The 21,926-nt window shown below is 40.0% G+C and overlaps 1 protein-coding gene and 1 long non-coding RNA gene across 8 annotated transcripts in view; one reads left to right on the top strand and one right to left on the bottom strand.

Moving 5' to 3' along the window:
- The window catches only part of Mbtps2 (membrane bound transcription factor peptidase, site 2), a 46,571-nt gene extending 38,368 nt beyond the window's left edge, over window positions 1-8,203 (bottom strand). Inside the window, exons 1-3 of one of the 2 annotated variants that reach the window (XM_052729726.1) lie at window positions 8,091-8,198; window positions 3,754-3,902; window positions 1,666-1,882 (exon numbers count right to left, since the gene is read on the bottom strand). In XM_052729726.1, coding sequence (XP_052585686.1) covers window positions 1,666-1,882; window positions 3,754-3,902; window positions 8,091-8,165 — 441 coding nt within the window. In that variant the 5' untranslated portion in view covers window positions 8,166-8,198. Of the gene's footprint in view, window positions 1-1,665; window positions 1,883-3,753; window positions 3,903-8,090 lie in introns of both variants that reach the window. The other variant, XM_052729792.1, reaches the window with a different exon arrangement.
- A 5-nt stretch (window positions 8,204-8,208) lies between these two features.
- LOC128105003 (uncharacterized) overlaps window positions 8,209-21,926 on the top strand; it is a 47,363-nt gene continuing 33,645 nt past the window's right edge. For all 6 annotated transcript variants that reach the window (XR_008216184.1, XR_008216179.1, XR_008216272.1 and 3 more), the window contains exons 1-4: window positions 8,209-8,320; window positions 12,020-12,164; window positions 14,522-14,649; window positions 16,764-16,797. This is a non-coding gene — a long non-coding RNA (uncharacterized LOC128105003). The remainder of the gene's footprint in view (window positions 8,321-12,019; window positions 12,165-14,521; window positions 14,650-16,763; window positions 16,798-21,926) is intronic.

Genomic DNA, 21,926 nt, shown 5'->3' with positions numbered 1-21,926 from the left:
TGCAGCTGACATAATCATCTTAACTTCTAAGAAAGAGTTGTGACCATCCTTTACTGTTACTCTCACTGGTTGATAAATAAAGATGCTTGGCGAAGCAGAATAAGGTTAGGCAGTACATTCAAACGAAGACAGAGATGAAGAAGGGCAGAATCAGGGCAGATGCTGTGAGCTGCCCAAGAAGCAAGATGTGATAGAACCAGTAAGTCACAGGCCATGTAGAGATACATAGATTAATAGAAATGGGTTAATTTAAATGTAGAGCTAGCTAGTAATAAGCCTGGGCTATCAGCCAAGCATTTATAATTAATATAAGCCTCTGAGTGATTATTTGGAAATGGCTATGGGACAAGGTGGGGCAGAGAAAAGCCTCTAGTTACATTTGGCATCCAAAGTGGGGCTTGAACCCATGACCCTGGGATTAAGAGTCTCATGTTCTACTTTCTGAGTACTACTCTCTATAAATCACATGTAAGTTTACCCCCATTGTCCCAGCTTAGGAGAGGTCATTTCTTCTTTTTTTTAAAAAATCTGTTCCTAACCCTTAAATGTCCTATTAACAAGAACATGATTAAATATAACATTTATAACTCATGGAATGGAAACTACAAGTATAAAAATGTGAGTTAGAAATACATAAATAAAAGTTGAAAAATATGAAGCAAAAGTGAGCCAACATTGAGCACTCTTGCAAACTGGAGAAAGCAAAAGGTAAGAGATAAGAGCAGGGACTTCAGCTCAGGAGTAGAGCACTTGGTTTACATGCATGATGCTGTACTTTTAAACCCCAGTATTGCCAAAAGATAAGATATAAGCCTACACCTGTGCTTTAAAATAAGAATTACTATATCTTATAACCAAAGGAATAAAACTTAGCACATTTTTTTTATATTAAGAAATCACAAGGTAGAGACTGGAAAGATGGATCAGCAGTTAAGAGCACTTGCTGCTTTTGAAGAGGACCAAGATTTAGTTCCTAGCATCCACATAGTAGCTCACAATTGTCTGTAACTAGTTCCAGGGAATGAAATGCCACATAAAATAAAATTAAAAATTCTTAAAAAATTCACAACATAGGTGTAGTGACTCATATCTGAAATTTCAACACCTGGAAGGCTGAGGCAGGATGATCGCCATTGAGTTCAAGGGCAGCTTAGGCCATATAGCAAGTTCTAGGCTAGTCCAGTTAACAGAGTGATAGCCAGTTGCAAAGAAATGACAGTGATCATTCAAAAATGTCTTATACCTTTACCCCCAACTTTAGCCTTAAACTTTTATTTTAAAGATTATTGATTAAATTCTGAAAAACCATGAAAAGGACAGGGAACGTTGCACAGCAATAAGATGAAGTTTACTTCCATGTTATAGAGATTTCAATTCAGAATGCCTACTCCTTGCAATCACATCTCAAGAAGACAACCTGAGAGGAACCTGTAATGGCTACCTTGTCTTATTAGTGGTTAATTTATTCTCTGCTATAGGTATTGCCACTACCATCAAATACTGTGACACTTTCTGCTAATCTTGTACTAATGGTTTGTGGTTAAGTGTGTAATTTTAAAAATTACGAGGTATTTTACTTTCATGTTTGTTACACATTGCAGCCATACTAGCCAGAAAATGTTATCTGTGTTTTCAGCAGTTTAAAGCAAAAAAGCGTAAACTTACCACAACTTGCAACACCTGTTCATTGTGAAGAGAGGAGGAAGAGGAAGATGAAGAAGAGGAAGAGGAGGAAGAGGAAGAAGAGGAAGAAGAGGAAGAAGAAGAAGAAGAAGAAGAAGAGTCAGCCATCATCTGTGCCAAAGTCTGCATCAGTGTTTTTCCAAGGAGAAAAAAGGAGCTGAACATGGCAATTACGCCAAACACCATTCCAAAATTGAACCTGGCAACAAGGACAAAAACAAACATGTAAGTGCACAATTCTTCACAATACACACACTAACAAAGTAATTGACTAGCCATGTTTCACAACTTTTAAACAATGAGTAAAAAGATCAATAGCTGGCCTTGTTTTCTCCATCTAAACTAACTGACTCACAGACAGTTCTAACAAACTAAAATACTCTGACACCCAAAAAAGCTGAATATTATTACCAATTTACAAAAGGGGCTTGGGGGGTTTCCTTTCCATTTAATCATTTATATAGCACTGTTTTGATTGTTTTTAATATAGTTAGGAATGTTCTTAACATTGGGGCATACATTCATTTTTCATCCATTCTACTGTTTGCATCTTATTTTAGCTTCACTTTGTGATAAAGTAGTTTAAATATCAATGGAGTCAAATTTAATAGTTTTATTCTGGTATTTTAATCATTAAAATTACTTTTACAGTTGGGGCTGATCTGTTTCTTTTCATAAGTTCTGTTGTGAAATTTAAAGTTGTAGAATTGTAATAGTATTATTTTTGTTTTATTGTTCACAGAATTTGAAGTATTATCTTTTTCAACTATTATTATTATTATTATTATTATTATTATTTTGGTTTTTTAAAACAGGGTTTCTCTGTGTTGTTTTGGTGCCTGTCCTGGATCTCGCTCTGTAGACCAGCCTGGCCTCAAACTCACAGAGATCCGCCTGGCTCTGCCTCCTGAGTGCTGGCTGGGATTAAAGGCATGCGACACCGCCGCCACCCGGCTCAATTATTATTTTTAGTTACTGTTTTTTCTTAATCATTCATGGCCTAGACTTAATCAATTTTATTAGTCTTTCCAGAGAACTGAATTTTAGGTTTGCCTATTTTTATTACTGTATACTTTTTGATTATCTAATTATTTACATTTAGCTTGAACACATTTGGAACTTATATTTGTATATCTGTATTATACACACACACACACACACACACACACATCTATATCTATCTATATATAGAGAGAGGGGCAAGAGAGAGAGAGAGAGAGAGAGAGAGAGAGAGAGAGAGAGAGAGAGAGAGATGTCTCACTACATACCCCAGACTGGCCTGGAATTTGCTATGCTGTTCAGGCTTCCCTCAAATTCTCAATTCTCCTGCCTCAGTATTCTGAGTGCTGGGATTCCTGCTTGGAGCTTTATTTTTAACAAAAAGTAATTTAAAGTACACTATTCACAAACCCAAATTTCTCTTAACTAAGAACCTGTTATGAGGAGCTGGTGATATGGTTTAAGAGGTTTAAGAGCACTGGCTGCTCTTGCAGAACACCCAGGTTCAGTTCCTAGTACCACATGATAGCTCACAACTGTCTGCCACTCCACTTCCAGGGGATCTCATATCCGCCTGGCTCCTGTGAGTCCTGCATGCAGGTGGTACACATTCAGCAAAACAAACATACAAAATAAAAAATAATTATATCTTTAAAAAAAGAAATTGTTAGGATATTAGGTATCCCAAAGACCATGGAAAACACAAAACCATAAATTTCCCTAAGTGTCTTATTTACTTATTTATTTTATTTTATTTTAAATTTATTTGTGTCCTCTGGAAGAACAGCAAATGCTCTTAACTGCTGAACCACCTCTCCAGCCTCCTCTATTTTATTTTTTTTGCTTGTTTGAGACAAGTTTCTCATGCAGCTCAGACTGGCCTCAAACTTGGAATCTAACTTAGGATAGCCTGGAATAAGAGGTATGCACCACTATGGTCTGGTGCCATGATTTTTAATGTATGAAAAAGCACAATGATACAATTGCTTAAATATATATATTTAAGCTATTTCTGATGATGACAATTTAATTAAATTACTAATAACCCCCCAAATTAAAGATGAAAAGTACCATTGGTAAAGCATCCTTGCTTTCCGCCGTCCCCAACTGTAAAAGGCACGATTAAAAACTGAAGTTTGCCATCTTATATGAAAAGGAGAGATGCTCAATCCATTTTTTCCCAGCCAGTCTTCATAAGAATGTTTAAAATACACAGATGACTAAGAGAAAGAAAAGTTCAGCATCACTCAAATTTGAAGGACAGATTTACAACATAAATAAAGGTTAAAAATAAAGAAAATAAGTACTGTATAAGAAATCAAGATGTTAGTGGCTCAACAACAGTGGTTCTCACCCTTCCTAATGCTGTGACCCTTTAGTACAGTTCCTCATGGTATGATCCCAACCATAACATTATTTCATTGCTACTTCCTAACTGTCATTTTGCTACTGTTAGGAATAATAATGTAAATATCTGTGTTTTCTGATGGTCTTAAGTGACCCCTGTGAAAGGGCCATTCGACTCCCCCCCACCAAAGGGGTCTCAACCCATAGGTTGAGAAATCACTGGTTTATAGTATTTTTTGAGATAGTTTCACATAACCCAAGTTGGCCTCTAGTTTCCATGTAGCCAAGGATGACCTTGAATTTCGGATCCTCTTGACTCCCCCTCCCAAGTGCTGAGATTACAGGCATGTGACAAAATGTCTGGTTACATAGTATTGGGAGCAAACCTAGGATTTTGTGCATGCTAGACAAGTGCTCCACAAACAGAGCCACAATCCCCGCCTCAAATATTTATAATCTTAAAGCCTTACATTTATTCTTCAAAGTATTAAAGGTCTTGGGTTAACTGGGTAGCTGGGTTAGGGTCCAGGGAAATATAGTCCAAGAGCAAAATCTGGCTTATAGCCTACAATATAAGAATAGTTTTTAATTTTTTAAGCGATTATTTCTTTTTAAAAACAACTGCTGGGGATGGGGGTTATGTTAGTTACTTGTCTAGATACTGTGACAACAGGGCAGCTTTAGGAAGGCTTTAATTTGGCTCACAGCTCCAGGGTAGAGCCCATCATGGAGCAGAAGCTATGGCAGATAGAGGTTGAGGAGGTTGGTGGTTGAGGCAGCTGGTCATATTACATGCACAGTCGTCGGGGGGGGGGGGGGGGGCAGAGGGAGATGAAAGCTTGTGCTTAGGTGCTTTCTCCTTTTTTGTCCAGTCCAGGACCCCATCCCATGGGAATAGTACTTCTCACATTTGGGGTGGGTTTTTTCCCTCAATTATCCTAATCTAGAAAATCTCTTGCAGCTACACTCAGGGAATTGTTTCCATGGTGATTCTAAATCCCACTAAACCAACAATCAAAAGTAGCCATCACTTCACTGGAGAAGGAAAGGCAGAACTATCTCTGCAAGTTCATAGCCAGCATGGTGGACATCGTGAGTTCCAGGCCAGCCAGACACACATAGAGATATGCTGTCTCAGTCCTGTCTCTTTGAAATAGACAACAAAACCCAAGAATATGTAACAGAGATCCCATGAACCATAAAGCTTAAGATACTTACTATTCCAGCCCTTAAAAATATCCCAACCTTGCCAGGTGGTGGTGGCACACAACTTTGATCCCAGCACTGTGGAGGCAGAGGTAGGGAGATCTCCATGAGTTCAAGGGCAGCCTGGTCTATAGATCGAATTCCAGGAGATCCAGTGCTACACAGAGAAACCTTGTCTCTGGGGAAAAAAAAAATCCTGACCTCTGCTTACAACCATGAAGTCCGTAAGAAATATGTGAGTCAAAAATGCAAGCCACATATAATTTTAAACTGTCTAGTCACCAAATTTTAAAAAGGAGAGATTCGTTTTCATGTATTTGTAATCTGTAATATCCAAGGTATCATTTTAATGTGTAATCAACATAAGAACACTGAGACACTTGTTTCTAGTATTCTTTGAAATGTGGTATCAAAATGATACTCATAGCACATCTCTATTCAGACAAGCTTTTTCAAATGCTAGGTAGCCACATACAGCTAATAACTACCACAGTGGACAGCACAGGTTTATTTTATTGCCACAGGAAGGAAAGAAGTCTTTTGAGATCATTTTTAGACTTCCAGTGGATTCTAAGAAGAGTTAGCTTAGTTTGAATTGGTAGTTTCTATTTTCATCTAAGTAAGCCTCAAGTTAAACCAACTTTGACCAAATGAAAGTACAAAATTTACCCACTTTCCTCTTGGTCTCAGTAGCAGCTCTTAAATTTCCCCAGGGGTTATAGTGATAGCTGCTTATAAACAGTCACAAGGGTCTTATCTTTTAGAAAGGCTGAAGTCCTTGACTAAGGTAGATCTATAAATACCAAGGTAGTTACAGAAAGCACTGGAAGTACTGTCATCTGTATAAAAAATGCATTTGTCCTACAAGGCTATTTCAGCTCTTTTACCATCATAAAGAAATGACCTGAGTCTGAATTCCAGTATCTGTAATTGTCTGCACTGTCTTCTGGTGGCATTTTAAGTTTGCTTGTTTTCCAGGACTTGACAAGGAGATTGGCACACCTGTGTAGCAACCGTCCACTGTGGAAAGCTAGAAAAATCAACAGTAGAACAGCAAACCAAGAGAAGGTGAATGCTCTTAAAGGCAAGGTCTCAGGCGCTGGAAAGACAGCTTAACCCATAAAGCAGCGGCTGCTCTTCCACAAGACCCAGATTCAAATCCCAGCACCCACATGGTGGCTAAGAACCACTTGTAACTCTAGTTCCAGGGAATCTTACAACCTCTTCTGGCCACCAAGGGCACTGAAGGCATGTAGTGTACATACAAACAGACAAAACAGCCATATACACTTTTTTTTAAAAGGCAAGGTCTTAACCCCAGACACTGATCAGTGCCATTGCTCAGGGGTGGACGCTTTCATGTAGAGGATGCCTCAGAAACTAAAGCCACATCCTTATCACTCACTTACTTGACCTGGGACTCACTGTACACGTTTGATGAGTTCTTTTTATTTGGAAAAATTTCCACATATGAAACAAGAAGAAATCACATGGCTTTTTCTTTTGAAACCAATCACCAAATCCCTGTGGCTTGTTTTGTTAAATAAACACTATGCCAAATCCATCAGTGATTTCCAAACAAATGTGCGGAGAAATCAGTGGGGAATCCTATTAGGCTACAGATTCCGATTATACAGGTCTTCGTGGTGAGACCTGAAGTTCTGTCATTCTAACAAGTGCCCAGTACATCCAAGTGTTATCAGTCGTTGAACCTCAGATTTATGTAGTATATCATAGAGACGCATTAATATAATACTCTCCGTAATTTTAGGTGATCCTTCCTATTGTTATCCCTATTTAAAGACAAGAAATGGAGCACAGGTAGTTATTTGCCCAAGGTCACAAAGGTTAGGAATTGGCAGAGCCTAGTTCTCCTAAGGACTACACTTCATAGATCTGGCTTTAAAGTTTAAATATGACAAAGAAGCACAAGGGCCATTTCATTTTATTGTTATCTAAGACACAAGGCCATGAGGCATTTTGTTTAAAAGAACACATGAAGGTTTTAATATTCATGATTTTAATTTTTAAACCCTTAGGAATTTTTATGTTCGTATTCTCCACACCCATTCCATTCTGAAGGTGTCTAAAGCACGTGCTCAGGCAACTGTTGAAATTTCTTCTTACCATTCCAACACCCACAACACTCAAAAACGCACTGTATGCCCAGGGTGTGTGTCGTCACTGTGAAGAAGGGAGTGTAGGGTGTAAATTAGAATTTGAGTAGAAAATGTGGCTATCTAAATTCTTACTACTTAAGCATGCTACTTTAAAGCATGGTCTGTGGGTCAGCACTGTCGGCGGGACAGAGGAACTGGTTGGAAATACAGAATCTTAGCTTTCTTTCCAGATCTGCTGAAGCAGAATCTAAATTTTAACCGGAACCTCGGATACATTTGTGCACTTTCGAGTTTGACAACGGTGATTTAAATCACGATTTGAATTTGATTTATCCCAATACCAGCAGTGTCTCTCCGGTCGTAACCTTAGCACAAAGAAGGAAAACAATGCCTTTTCCTAAGCGGATGTTTTAGTTTCTTTCCTCCTTCGAGCCCTGCCTCCCAAGCCCACACCACAGGCTCCTCCCGGGAAGGAGCCAAAAGCTGCAGGGACCCGGCGCCCGCAATGCGGCAGCGGCGCAGGCCGCCACACCCCTCCCGTAGCCTGCCCGGCTTTATTTACTCCGCCGGACGGATACACCACGCGGAAGGGTGCACGTAGACACCGCGGGCAGAGCGGGTTCCAGCCCCCCGGAGGAAACTTGGCAAGGGAGGAGAAAAGGCCTCGGGCAACACAGGACCACGCGCACCAGCCCTGGACTCTGCCGGCTAAGGCCTTAGGCCCAAGGCCCTCACCTTCAACACCAAATCGGCCAGGTAGACGGCAGTCCAACCACCCACCACCACCACCACCAGCGACACCGGAATCATAGTAGCAGCGGATGGTCGGCGGGCCCCGGCGTCTTCCTTCTTCGATCCACAACCAGCCGACCGCCCGGCGCCTTACAGCCCCAGCACCCGCGCAGGAACCAAGTTGCTACCGGGTTCTTTGCCCGGGTGGCAACGTTTCCTTCCGGACCCTTCCGGTGAGGACACTCAGCCGGTTTTGCGAGTGCCGGAAAAAGCTTGGGTTTTTTTTTTTTTTTTTTTTTTTTTTCTGGGACTCTCCGGCTCGGTAGTTTTAGAAGCACCTTGCTTTCGGTTGCCAGAGTGCCAGTGATTGCTTAGGCTTGCTCCCTGCTGTTTGCTCTCCCTTCTCACTGATTCTTATCTCTGGTTTGTTGTGCTTTTTAACATAGCAGGGGTTTGGAGTTATTAGAAATAATGATACATACCCACATTCAAATTAACCACGTCTCTTTGTAACCGGTTTATTTACGGCGATATGTTTTGATAAGTGTATCTGTCTGTGTACCTTAATCCAAATAAGTAACATGTCTATCCCTGGAATTTCCTCCTAGCTTCCCTTCCTAGTCATTTCTGCCCCGTCCCATTTTTTTTTTAATATTTAATTTTGTGTAAATAGAATCGCACCATTTAAATAGGGATTATTTTGCGCGACATTTTAAAAAGATATGTCCATATCACTGTTTTTGTTTGTTTGCTTGTTTTTGTTTTTAAGACAGGGCCTCACTATGCAGTCCTGGCCTGGCATTCACTGTGTATACCAGGCTGACTTTGAGCTCTCAGAGATCCCCCTGCACCAAAATACCTGGCTGTTCATTAATTTTTAAGAACCTCTCATCAAAAAAACTTGAGTTTGGTGCTACTATTACATATTGGATGGAGCTCTAAGGAAGGCAAAATAGCTCATCAGGTAAAGGCTGCCAAGCCTGACTACCTGAGTTCAATCCCAGGGAATGACTTGATAGGAGGGAACCAGCCCTTGCAGAGTGTCCTTTGAGCTACTCACACATAAAATAGGTAAATAAATAAGTTAGTGAAACTTCTAAAAATGGGAGCATTGAACATCTGCCTTAGGTGAAACTTCTAAAACTTGGAGCATTGAACATCTGCCCAATGACTTAGAGTGTAGTTCTCAGCTTTGGTTGCACATTAGCTTCCCCAGGGGAATTAAAATTCCTGATGCTTATTGTATAGCCTGAACCAATTAAATCAGAGGCTTCGTGAAACAGACCCAAGTCTGTGTTTTTTAAAATCATTCATGGCATGTCACTGTGTAGCCCAAGTATAGATCCACCAAACTAGATAACCTCCTGAGGTAAGGACAGGGCTTTGAGCATGCCAGGGATATACTGTTAACTAACCCTGAGCTACACCTTCTAGTCTCTCTCTCTCTCTCTCTCTCTCTCTCTCTCTCTCTCTCTCTCTCTCTCTCTCTCTCTCTCTCTCTCTCTCTCTCTCGTTTTTCGAGACAGGGTTTCTCTGTGTAGTTTTGGAGCCTGTCCTGGATCTCCCTCTGTAGACCAGGCTGGCCTCGAACTCACAGAGATCCGCCTGACTGCCTCCTGAGTGCTGAGATTAAAGCCGTGAGCCACCACTGCCCGGCTTGCATTCTCTCTTTTTGAAAACAAAGTATCTGTATCCCACACTGACCCGGAATCCCTACACAGCACAAGAAACTTCTGGTCCTCTCATCTCCACTTCCAGCTAGCTACTGCTGGATGCTGGGATCAACAGAAATGAGACTAAGTCACATACGGCGGACAAGACAGGCAAGCTTTATTGGGACTTCAGCTCCAGAGCAGAAGGGAGCTAACACTAGGCAGAGCCTATCAGGCTGCTTTGTTGAGAAAAAGGTGCAGCATGCTTTTACTGATTCTTTTTGGGGAGAGTGGAGTGATTTGGCAATTGCCTCATTAATTGTGAGCATCTTTGCAATAGATGCTCTTTTTCTTTGCAGCAAACATCTTGGTCTTGTGCCGGATGGGCAAACCTGAGGTGATTTATCCAGGGAACAATTGAGTTCATCCTGTTGCTGGCATCACTGCTTTTCTGAGGGTCTTTTAGAGTTTGACTCTGGAGCGGTTGAGTTCCTTTTCTTACTGACATCATATGGCATAAATGCCCTAGCCTCATGGCATGCTTTCCAGTTTCTAGAGCTGAGGGATATTGTACTTGGGCTGCCGCAAAAGTGTAAGGGTTGGGTAGAAAAAAGTGAATGTTCCTCCAACAGGTAATAAGCCACATTAGTCTCCAACTCAAGTCAATATCTCTACATAGAAAACTGACTGAGTAGAGTGAGCTCAAGGGTTAAGAGAGCAAAGCCAGGTGTGGTGGCTCATGTCTATAATCACAGCACATGGGAAGCTGAGGCAGAGGGATCGGCATGTCTAGAAGGCTAACCTGAGCTACAGAGAAACCATGTCTGAAAAGTTATGACAACCAAGGGAATAGATTCAGTATGAGGGCAGATGCCAAGCCATTTTGGTCATGCATTAGATGTCCATAGGCACTGGAAAAACAGTTTTGTTTGTTGTTTGTGAGATGTTTTGTTGTTTTCTTTATTTCTTTTACTTTTCTTTCTTTCTTTCTTTCTTTCTTTCTTTCTTTCTTTCTTTCTTTCTTTCTTTCTTTCTTTCTTTCTTTCTTTCTTTCTTTCTTTTTAAAAGCAAAAGTGGCCTTCAAGTTTCTGTAACGTAGCCTAGACAATTGTTCTAGGATACATACCATAGGTGTTGTCTACAGTGAAGCTAGTTGGAAACGAATCCCTGATTACTCATATGGAACTAGTAATCTAAACATTCTAGCCTTGTGGCAAAGTGTGGTACTGTGTTTTATGTCAAAGCTGTTGAGTGAGCCAGCGAGCACGCTAGCGTTGGAGTCAGAAAGAAAAGGCTCGCTGGGCAACGTCTCTCTGGCTTCAAAACTGGTTTTGTTTTACCTATTTGTTTACATTATTTTTGTGCTTTTAAAAATGGCTTGAATTTTCTTTCAGTGTTATAAATGTTGACATTCAAGCACCCTGTGGATTCATGATTTTCCATATTTCCCTAGTGTTGTATTAACCTTTGAGAATTTCTGAAGTATAAATGATAGCTATCCACTTACAAAAACTATTACTTGAAAGCTTATTTAAATTTATTTTATACTTTAAACTAATTTTTATTTTGTTTTGTTTATTTTTCTTTCTCTCTCTCACTCCCCCCTTCCACCTTTTTTAGTTTTTCAAGACAGGATTTCTCTGTGTAACAGCCCTGGCTGTTCTGGAACTCACTTTGTAGACCAGGTTGGCCTAGAACTCAGAGATCCACCTGCCTCTGCCTCCTGAGTGCTGGGATTAAAGGTGTGCACCGCCACTGCCCAGCTATAATTTAAATTTTTAACTTTAATTTATAATAGTAAATTTTAAGTAGTTTTGGATTTTTAATCGTTTAATCCCTCTAACAAAAAAATGACATTGGCTGAAACAAAAAGTTAAACGATATTTACTGCTTAAAATTTCACAAAACTAAATAAACATGGTTGAACTTTTATTTACATACTATTTTCAAATGTTCTTTTGTATAAATGTGTTAGAATTTGTACTTCTGAATTTCCAAGTCTTTTGGTACACTGTTACATTTGATTTGACCTTTGTTTGCTTTTATATAATGGCTCTGTGGTTTTAACCTTGTTCCTTCCTGGGAGGAGACTATTAATTTAACAGTGGAAATGGCTTCTCTTTTGTTAGCCTGGAGCTTTGTCTGGACCACTTGCTGGGACAAGTACCAGCTACTGTGTGGCTATCTGATAACCCTAGATGTGAAGGAAATGAGTTATTTGTGATTTTCAGTTCCCAGCCTAAAAATGTAGTTATTCATCTGAGTTGATTTTCCTACCAGGAGCCCAGCAGTCAAAACAAAGCACTGAATTGAATCCTGCTGGTTGCTGGAATTTAGCAGTAGTGGAAGCCAGTTGGTGGCAGCAGAAGAGGCCAGATAGGAGACAGAATGGCAAAGAAGAAAGCTGGGATTAAAAAAGATCAAGGTATTTTTCAGTAAAATAAGTTTGTGACTTCATTTGCAAAACATTTTGGATTTCTGTCAAGGAACTGTTTTAAATAAAGGATACATAACTGAGCTTTTATTCATTATTTGTAGAGGAACATCAAATATGTATTTTGGCTGAGTACAAACAGCTGCATGTTAAAAATTGATACTTGGCAGAAACAGAATGTCACTATCTTCTGAGATAAAAAATATACATGAAATGTAAATTTTTTAAATTAAAGCATTGATATACAATTAGTCATTGAATAACGTATTCATATTTTCAAAGCATGCCATATAGTGTGAATATATCATTGTTATTTTTCAATTTAAATATTAGTATTCAAAAATTGAGAGTTTGCTATTACATGCATGAATATTTGTCCTCAATTTAAGCTGATCATTTGCTTCTGGTTTCTGATACTAACATTTTACCAACCAGGATTAATTAGTGTGTACCATTGAAACAAACTCCATTTCAGTTGATTTATTTACTGTTTAAATATTTATTTTTATTATTTTTAATTATGTGTAAGTGTTTGCAGATGCTCTTGGAGGCCAGAGGTATTGTATCCCCTAGAGTTGCAGTTACAGGCTGTGAGCCACCCAACATACGTACGTGCTAAGAATCAAACTCATGTCCTCTAAAGAAGAGTGTGCACCCTTAATCACTGAGCCATCACTCTAGCCCCCTCCCCCCAACTGGGTTTAAACAGCAATATTTCTGGTTTGTTTGCACTACGTATCTTCATGACATGTCTCATATTGTTTATCCCTGTGTATGCCAGACTAGCTAGCCTACAAGCTTCTGGGAATAGGTCGGCCAGCTTTGGAGATTTTCCTGTCTCTACTTCCTACCTTACCACAGAAGCTCTGGGATTACAGACAAGCGCTTTACCCACTGAGCTATCTCTGCACCTTCCATATTTAAAAATTCTTATTTGAAAATATTTCTACATAAAAAGTATATTGTCTCCAGCTATGGAGATGATGGTGTAGTTGGAAAAAGTGCCTGTCATGGAAGCATGAGGGCCTGAGTTTGGATCTCTAGCACCCATGGAAAAACCTGCTTGTCTAAACTCCTGTGTTGGGGGACCACCATGATGAAGGCAACTCTTATAAAAGAAAACATTTGCTGGGCGGTGGTGGTGCACACCTTTAATCCCAGCACTCGGGAGGCAGAGCCAGGCAGATCTCTGTGAGTTGGAGGCCAGCCTGGGCTACACAGCAAGATCCAGGACAGGCACCAAAACTACACAGAGAAATCCCGTCTCAGGGGAAAAAAAAAAAGAAAGAAAGAAAAAAAAAGAAAAAGAAAGAAAGGAAGAAAACATTAAATAGTAAGCCTGCTTAGTTTCAGAGGGTTAATCCACGGTAAGCATGGCAGGGAGTGTGGTGGCTCAAAGCAGATGTGGAGCTGGAGAAGTAGCTGAGAGTTCTATATCCTGATCTGTAGGGGGAGAGAAAGAGAGAGACCTGGTCTGGCATGGGCTTTTAAAACCTCAAAGTCTATCCCTAGTGACACACCTCCAACAAGGTCACATCTCCTAATTACTCTCCAGTGAATAAACATTCAAATATATGAGTCTATGAAGCCATCCTTATTCAAACTACCATAGTAGCCTATATAGGCCTGTGTTAAAGGGAGAAGTTATACTATATATCTTAGAGCATATATCTGGAGAACTCCAGATATTCTTGGGCCCTAAGGTGAGAAAAGATTGTTAAAGACTGTAAGTGTAGCCGTGCAGTGGTGGTGCACACTTTTAATCCCAGCACTTGAGAGGCAGAGGCAGGTGGATTTCTGTGAGTTCAAGGCCAGCCTAGTCTACAGAGTGAGTTCATGACAAGCTCCAAAGCTACACAAAGAAACCCTGTCTTGAAAAAAAAAAAGACTGTAAATGTAATTCTGTGGAATGATACAAGGAAAGTGCTACTGGTTAATGCTGTGCCTTGTGCTCATCACAGTGCTTTAACATTTTTAAAATTACACTTATTTGTATATTTTCTGTGTGCATGTTTGTGGGCATGTGTGTGCCACTGCATGTATGTGGGGGGTCAGAGGACAACTTTGAGGATTAGGCATGACAACCTGAGTTTGATCCCCAGATCCCACAAGGTGGTAGAAGAGAACATCTCCTAAGAGTTGTCCGCTAACCTCCACACATGTGCCATTGCATGCATGTACCTGTATTCAAACACACACACACACACACACACACACACACACACACACACACACACACACACACACACACACACTTATGATACATACCCATACACACAGAGACACACAAAATGAATGAATACGTCTTTAACGTTAATTTTCTGTTTCCTGTTCTGTTTCATTCATAGTGGACTTAGAAAGAGAACCCAGGATGGTGAAATGGCTTTAGTGGTAAAGGATCTTGCTTCCAAGCCCAAGGACCCGAGTTTAAGCCTGAGAACCTATGTGAAGACTGAGTCTCATGACCCACATGGAGGTAGGAGAGAATCAGTTCCCACAAGTTATGGAATTTATTGTTGTGAGGTAATTCCACCAGAGAACACACATGGACACTCTTGAAGCCAAATAGAAGTCTGTATTGTTGGCTGGTGGCTGCACATGGAACTTGCCCAAATCATGCAGCCCTAAGCGTCACCATCCTCTGTCTTTTATATACAAAACCCTCATCCTTGTTGACTCACTTCAGTTAGCAAGAACACTTAGTAAAAATCAAAACTACAGAAGCCAAAAAGCCAAGTTAGTACATTTAGGGACTTGCCTGGATCCTGGAACTACGGACTAGGTCTTTGATGGATTCTGTCTTTGTTTCCATCTTGGCAGGTGTTGGGGCTTGGGTGCTAGGTCAGAATAGTTTGTCCAACGTGGTGTCAGTTGTGCTAAGGTCTGGAGGCCTTTGTATATGCTGCTGTGGCCTATATGTGTTCATCCCTGAAAGAAATAAAATGTAATGAAATTTTTTTAAAGCTTACTCATTAAAATAGAGAAAGGAAGAAACAGAGAAGAGGGAATCTGAGAGTTAGTGGGAAAGAGAAAAGGATTTAGTGAAAAGCTAAAGCAACCCTGGGATTAAGATTGAAAATAGAAGAGATGAAGGGAGGACTCTGTGGTAATTAGAGTGTTTTGAGGTTTGATCATAGGTTACGATGTCCACTATGAGGGATTTAAGTAGGAGAAAAAAACTAACCTTACGATACTTGCTATTTATTGTACTTAAAACATTTGGCCTTTAAATACCTTTGTCAGATTCTATTTTTTCTTTTATTTTGACATATTATTCATGTACAGTCTGGTGTACAACTTTAAAGGTTAATCTCCCTGAATTTTGACATATATTTATAGCTATTTCACCACCATAGAAAACATTCCAGAATCCCACACCCATTCTCAGTCAACAGTTCACATATCCCCAAGGACAAGTATAATTTTATCCTTAGGCACACAGGCTCTAGGGTTAGATGACCTTAGTTTAAATTGCAACTCGATTGTGCAATTTTACAAATTTCAACATTCCTGTAATGGTTAATCTCTGTTGTCAGTGTGACTGAATTCAGACTTATCTAGAAGACACACCTTGAGGTGTGTCTGTGAGGGAGTTTCCAGAGAGGTTTAACTGAGGAAGGAAGATCTACCCTGTATGTGAGCAGCACTGTCCCAAAGGCCAGGCTTCTGTACTGAATGAAAAGGGAACATGGGGTGTGCATGCACATTCACATTCACCTCTTTCTGCAACCGTGTTCTTCCAGATGTGAGTCCCAGTCATACTCTTTTGCTGCCATGAACACTATCATCCCGTCCCTCTCAAACCGTGAGCCCCCACATAAATCCTTCTTCCCTTGTTTCCTGGTTAGTAGTTTTTCACAGTAACAGGAAAAGAAACTAATACATTTTTTTTCATTTGTAAAATGCAGGTAATGTTTAAGTGTTTTGTCTTAGTTAGGGTTTCTATTTCTGGGATAAAAAAACATGACCAAGTTGGGGAAGAAAGGGTTTATTTGGCTTATACTTTCATATCACTGTTCATCACCAAAGGAAGTCAGGACAAGGAACTCAAACAGGGCAGGAACCTGGAGGCAGGAGCTAGTGCAGAGGCCATGGAGGGGTGCTGCTTACTGGCTTGCTCCTCATGGCTTGCTCAACCTGCTTTCTTATAAAACCCAAGACCATCAGCCAGGGATGGCACCACTCACAATGGTTTGGGTCCTCCCCCATCAAGCGCTAATTAAGACAATGTCCTACCAGCTTGCATACAGCCTGATCTTAGAGAGGCATTTTCTCAATTGAGGTTCCTCCTCTCAGACGACTCTGCCTTTGTCACGTTGACTTAACAAGGATTGTCAAAACAAAATAACAGTTTTCTTTCATTTACTTTGTAATATTTTCTAGTGTGACAGTCTAAAGAAACACTAGTTTTGAATTTTTTATTTGTATCATTTTTTCAGGAAGCATAAATTGTTTCCACAAGTATTCCCAATGATAATTTGCATAGTATTGTTTGCACCTTGTCTTAAGCCATTTTGACTTTTCATAACAGGATACAATAGAGTGGGTAATTTATAAAGAACATAACTTTGTTTTCATACTGTTATACAGGCGTGGATCTCCATGATTAAAGTGCTGGCATCTGGTAAGCATTTTCTTTTTGTTTTAAAAATTTATTCATTCTTACTTATGTAATGTATGTATGTATACCACTTGCATACCTGATGCCCACAGAGGCCAGAAGAGAGCATCAGCTCTCCTGAAGCTTGAGTGTCATATATATATATATATATATATATATATATATATATATATATATATATATATATATATATAGTAAGGTACCATGTGGGTGCTGGGAACCTAACTTGGGTCTTCTGCAAGAGCAGCCAGTGCCCCTAGTGAATCATCTCTCCAGTCCCATGGTAAGGGCCTTGCTGCATTCTAACATGGAAGAAATCAGAGCTAGAAAGCAAAAATGGTTGAAATTTCCTTCTTTGAAATGGCAGAGCCCTCATGGCCCAATTACCTCTCTGAATTGCCACAATACCAATAAAATTCTGGGATGAGTTTTGGAGGGGGAAAATTGTTCAAATCATAGCATATTTTCTGTGTAAATATTGTATAATATTCTATGCATATTCACAAAGAACATTTCATTCATTCCATTTTAATGAATTTGAGTAAGAACTGCAAACTGGCAAGCAGCTGCACTTGGCACTTTCAGTTTTTCCATCTACTTATTCAGTTATCTTATCATTCAGACAATTGAAAACTGCTGAATTATTATCCATTCAGCTAAAAACCTGCCAAAGGTCAACTGCAATGATCCTGATTTCAGCAATTCAAATGATGCAAAAAGTTTAAAAATGGTTTTCGAGCTCAGCAAAAATTTGGCCAAAGAAATTTTTCATGCGGGAAACATGATCTAATCATCTATTTTTTTCCTTACCCTTTGAGAAAATGGAATTGTCCAGTATGTAATATTATATAATTCCAACAAAATCTTCTGTATCTAATTAGCTGTAAAAATAACCATCAGACGGCAATCATGTGTAGCAAAAGCCTTTCATCTTTGTAAATTTAAAGAAAAATTTCATTTATTATGTAAACTTAAGCAATATAATCATCCAAGCTTCTTACCTTCTTTTGCAATAATTCTTAAGTGGAAATATATGTTGTGTGACTCCTGCTTTTTATTGATAAGACTAGTTAGATTCATGTTTCAGATATACATTAGAATCTCCTGGATGGGTGTGGATCTTCCAAAACAGCCTGGTTCTGACATAAGACAATATGGGAGGCTGAGACTCTTTGTTAATGTTTACATACTCTCTAGGCTTCTGTAGGATGTCTTTATTTGACCATATATCAGTTTGCATCATATGAAAACTCTCCTACTACAAAACACAAGCACTGGGTAAAATGAGGAAAGCATCCTGTTAAATGCATAGTTACTTGGGAGTGAAGCTCCATGGTAGAATACTTGCTGAGCATGTGCAAGCCCTGGGTATCTCTACCACTAACCCCCCAAACAAACAATTATAGGGAGAATAATAAGGCAGCTGTAGTTATTTATTGCTTATCCATGAATACAAAATCTGGGGGGGGGATACCTGTTAGTGTTTACACTTGATATGTACCCCCAAGCTCATGGTTCCTATTCAAAAGTAAGAGGTGATTGGATCACGTAAGGCTATATCTTCATCAGTTGATTAATCCACTGATGGATTCAAAACTTAGTGGGCTATTGGGAGGTGGTAGACTTGAGGAGGTGGAGCCCATTAGGAAGTAGGTCACAGGAGAAATGTTTTGCTTTTAAAGAATATATTTTGTTCATAGCTCCTTTTTGTCACTACTTCCTGATTTCCACGAGGTGAGCAACTTTGTTCCTCACCATGATGTGTCTCATGGGGGGAGGCAGCAGAAACAATAGAGCCATATATTCATAGACTGAAATCTCTGAAACTAGAGCCAGTATAAACCTTTCGCCTTTTTAAGTTATCTCATGATTTTATCACAGTGATGGAAAGTGGATTAACAGTCTCTTTAAGTGATTTTGTTATTGGGGAACCATCATACAGCATTGTTTATGTACCTAGGCGCTATGATATGGCATAGCCTGTTGCTTCTACAGCTGCGATGAACAAAGCAACACAAGATTAAATCAAACACAAGGCAAAATGATACAGTCAAGAAACCAGATACATGAGATATATGTGACTGTTGGTAGATTGAGCTGCTAGAGCAGTGGTTCTCAACCTGTGCATTGCAGTACCTTTGTGGGGGTTGAATGACCCTTTCACAGGGGTCACATATCCGATATCCTGCATATCAGATATTTATATTATGATTCATAATAGTAGCAAAATTACAGTTATGAAGTAGCAGTGAAATCATTTTATGTTTGGAGTCACCACAACGTGAGGAACTATATTAGAGGCTCACAGCTAGGAAGGTTGAGAATCACTGTGCTAGACTAACATAGCATACTGTTTTGTTTTTTAACATTATTTATTTATGTATATTTGTGTGTGTGTGTGTGTGTGTGTGTGTGTGTGTGTGTGTGTGTATGTGTATCAGTACTGCCATGGTATGCATGTGGAAATAAGAGGATAACTTGTAATTGGTTCTCTCTTTCCACCTTATGAGTTCAGTGACCAAACTGGCAAGTACCTTTACCCACTAAGCCATCTTATAGGCCTGGCATACTATTTTATAGTACAACATGGTGGCACATACCTTTAATCCCAGCACTCGGGAGGCAGAGGCAGGAGGATCTCTGTGAGTTCGAGGCCAGCCTGGTCTACAATTAAGTTCCAGGACAGCCAGGACTCTGTTACACAGAGAAACCCTGTATCATAACCCCCCTCAAAAAAGAGTAGCATAGTAAATAAACTAGTAATATAGTCATTATAATTATCAAATATGTACTATACATAATTGTATGAATTATATTTTTTGAGATAAGATCCCATTATGTAACCCAGGCTGGCTTCAGATTTTCAGTCCTGCCTCAGCCTCATGGGTAGTGTGATTGCAGGTGTGTGGTGTTTTCTTTTTTTTTTTACTCTTTGATCTCTGGGGCCCAGCCACCCATCTCCCAAATAAATACACAGAGACTTATTTCTACTTATGAATGCCTGGCTTTTAGCTTGGCTTGTTTCTAGCCAGCTTTTCTTAACTTATCCTGTCTACCTTTTGCCTCTGGGCTTTTACTTTTGTCTATTCTGTATGTCTTTCTTTACTTCTTACTCTGTTGCTGGCTCAGTGGCTGGGTGGCTGGCCCCTGGCGTCCTCTTCTCCTTCCCCTTTTCTCTCTCCCCCTTTTCACTCTTCTCTCCTCCTATATAGTCTCTCTGCCTGGCAGCCCCACCTATTTCTCTCTCCTGCCTCACTATTGGATGTTTAGCTCTTTATTAGACTATCAGGTGTTTTAGACAAGCACAGTAATACAGCTTCACAGAGTTAAACAAATGCAACATAAAAGAATGCAACATATCTTTGTATAATTAAACAAACATTCCCCAGTTAGGGAACCTGCATGAGACTGATCTAGGCCCTGTGCATGTGTGTGACAGTTGTGTATCTTGGTCTGTTTGTAAAGCTCCTAGCAGAGAGATCAGGACCTGTCCCTGGCGCTTAGCTGGCCTTTGGGAACCTGTTCTCCATTTTCATGCAACACATCTTTAACTAATAATCCACAACAGGTGTGTACACCCTTGCTCAGCATATGCATTACATTTTTAAGTGACTGACAACTCAGTCTCTTTATACAGGCATTAGCACAGAAACATAAAATACACCACACTACTACAGTGGGGCAGCCCCAGCATCACTAGGCTCTAGGTGTTAGGTCTCAAACACAGGACTAACAGTAACTGAAGTGCCTATTTAACATATCAAAATGGGCCTGGCTGCCAGGTTCTCCCAGCATCCCTCAGCCCCTACCTCTTCCAGGGAATGGCTGGCATACTCCAACACCTACCCTGAACTCTCCAGCCCAGAGTCTGGGCTACCCTTTCCCCAGCTGACCTTCACTATATAATCCAGCCATTTTGGTTACCTGGCCCCTTTTGTCTACTCTTTACCCTCCTGGCCTTTTGGTCTCCTGGTGTCCTGACTCACCCCTCTCCACACCCCCTCTCGGCCTGGTTCAGGGTCATATTCACTCTCAACTCTCACAGATGTCTCTGCCTCTAGATATGCTCTCCCTTTAATCTACAATAAACCTCCTCCACCATACTTAGAAACAGTCACGTCCTCCTTTTTATTTCAATTTTTTCGATAGGAAATTTCCAACTGCATTATAATCTTATGGACTCTTTGTTATATATATGGTCCAGTGTTGTTGATGAGAATGTATTCTGCAGCATGAAATGTCATTATACACTATCAGACTGTAGTTTAGGACCAAAATTAGACCTGGGCATACAATTCTGCATGATATACAAGTGTTGACACTTGTATCTGCTGGCAGAGTGTGAGAGTACTCCCCTTGAGTGAAAATATCTTTGTTGACCAGGAGATAAGGCTCTGAGCACAGATTGGATAGGGCATTAGACATAGAGTTTTTTTTATAAATGTGGGACTCTGGAAAGGCTGTATCTGAGTAGAAAGAAAAGCTGTTCATTAGCTGGGGTATAAAATAATCTTTTCCTGCTTTCGTTTGAAATTTGACTGAAAATTAAAAAAAAAACTATACCCATTAGAATTAATATCCTGATTTTTTCAGATATTTTATAGTCTGAATTCATATTACCTGTGTGATCAAGCAGCCCTGAACTGAAAAATTGGTGTGAAATTGGCCCCAGGGTGGAACACTTGGAGGACTTCTGACAAAATCAAATGCAAGACTTCTCTTGAGGGAGACACTAAAGCCAGACTGAAATGGAGCTGGAGAGAGACATGGGTGTGATGTAGTATTAAGCAGAGCCCATGTACTCCTGGTGTGGAGAGCAGACTGTCTGGCCTTTGGGGACAACTTCTCTAAGAATTACTTCTGTCTGTGGTGGTCAAAAGTGTGTCCTTGACCAAGAATTTGCTTGATGGGGTAAAAGCAAACAAAAATGATAACCTCTGACTTTTGAGGTTCCCAGGCATTGAATTTTTGTTTGCTGTGCTCTTTGAACTCTGGAGCCAGCCTAGATTAGGCTGGGCTGACCTTCAGCTATATCTGTACAGCCTGGATTTCTATGCAAATGTGAATTCATAAGCCATGAACCAGGTGTCCTGAAGAGGACACAAAGCTAAAGAAAAAAGAAAAAAAAAGCA

The sequence above is a fragment of the Peromyscus californicus genome, unplaced genomic scaffold, assembly GCF_007827085.1.
Source record: "Peromyscus californicus insignis strain IS unplaced genomic scaffold, ASM782708v3 Scaffold_10__1_contigs__length_136768540, whole genome shotgun sequence".
Lineage (NCBI taxonomy): Eukaryota > Metazoa > Chordata > Mammalia > Rodentia > Cricetidae > Peromyscus > Peromyscus californicus.
Note: the sequence above shows the minus strand (reverse complement) of the source record. Positions and strands in the feature narration are given on the sequence as shown.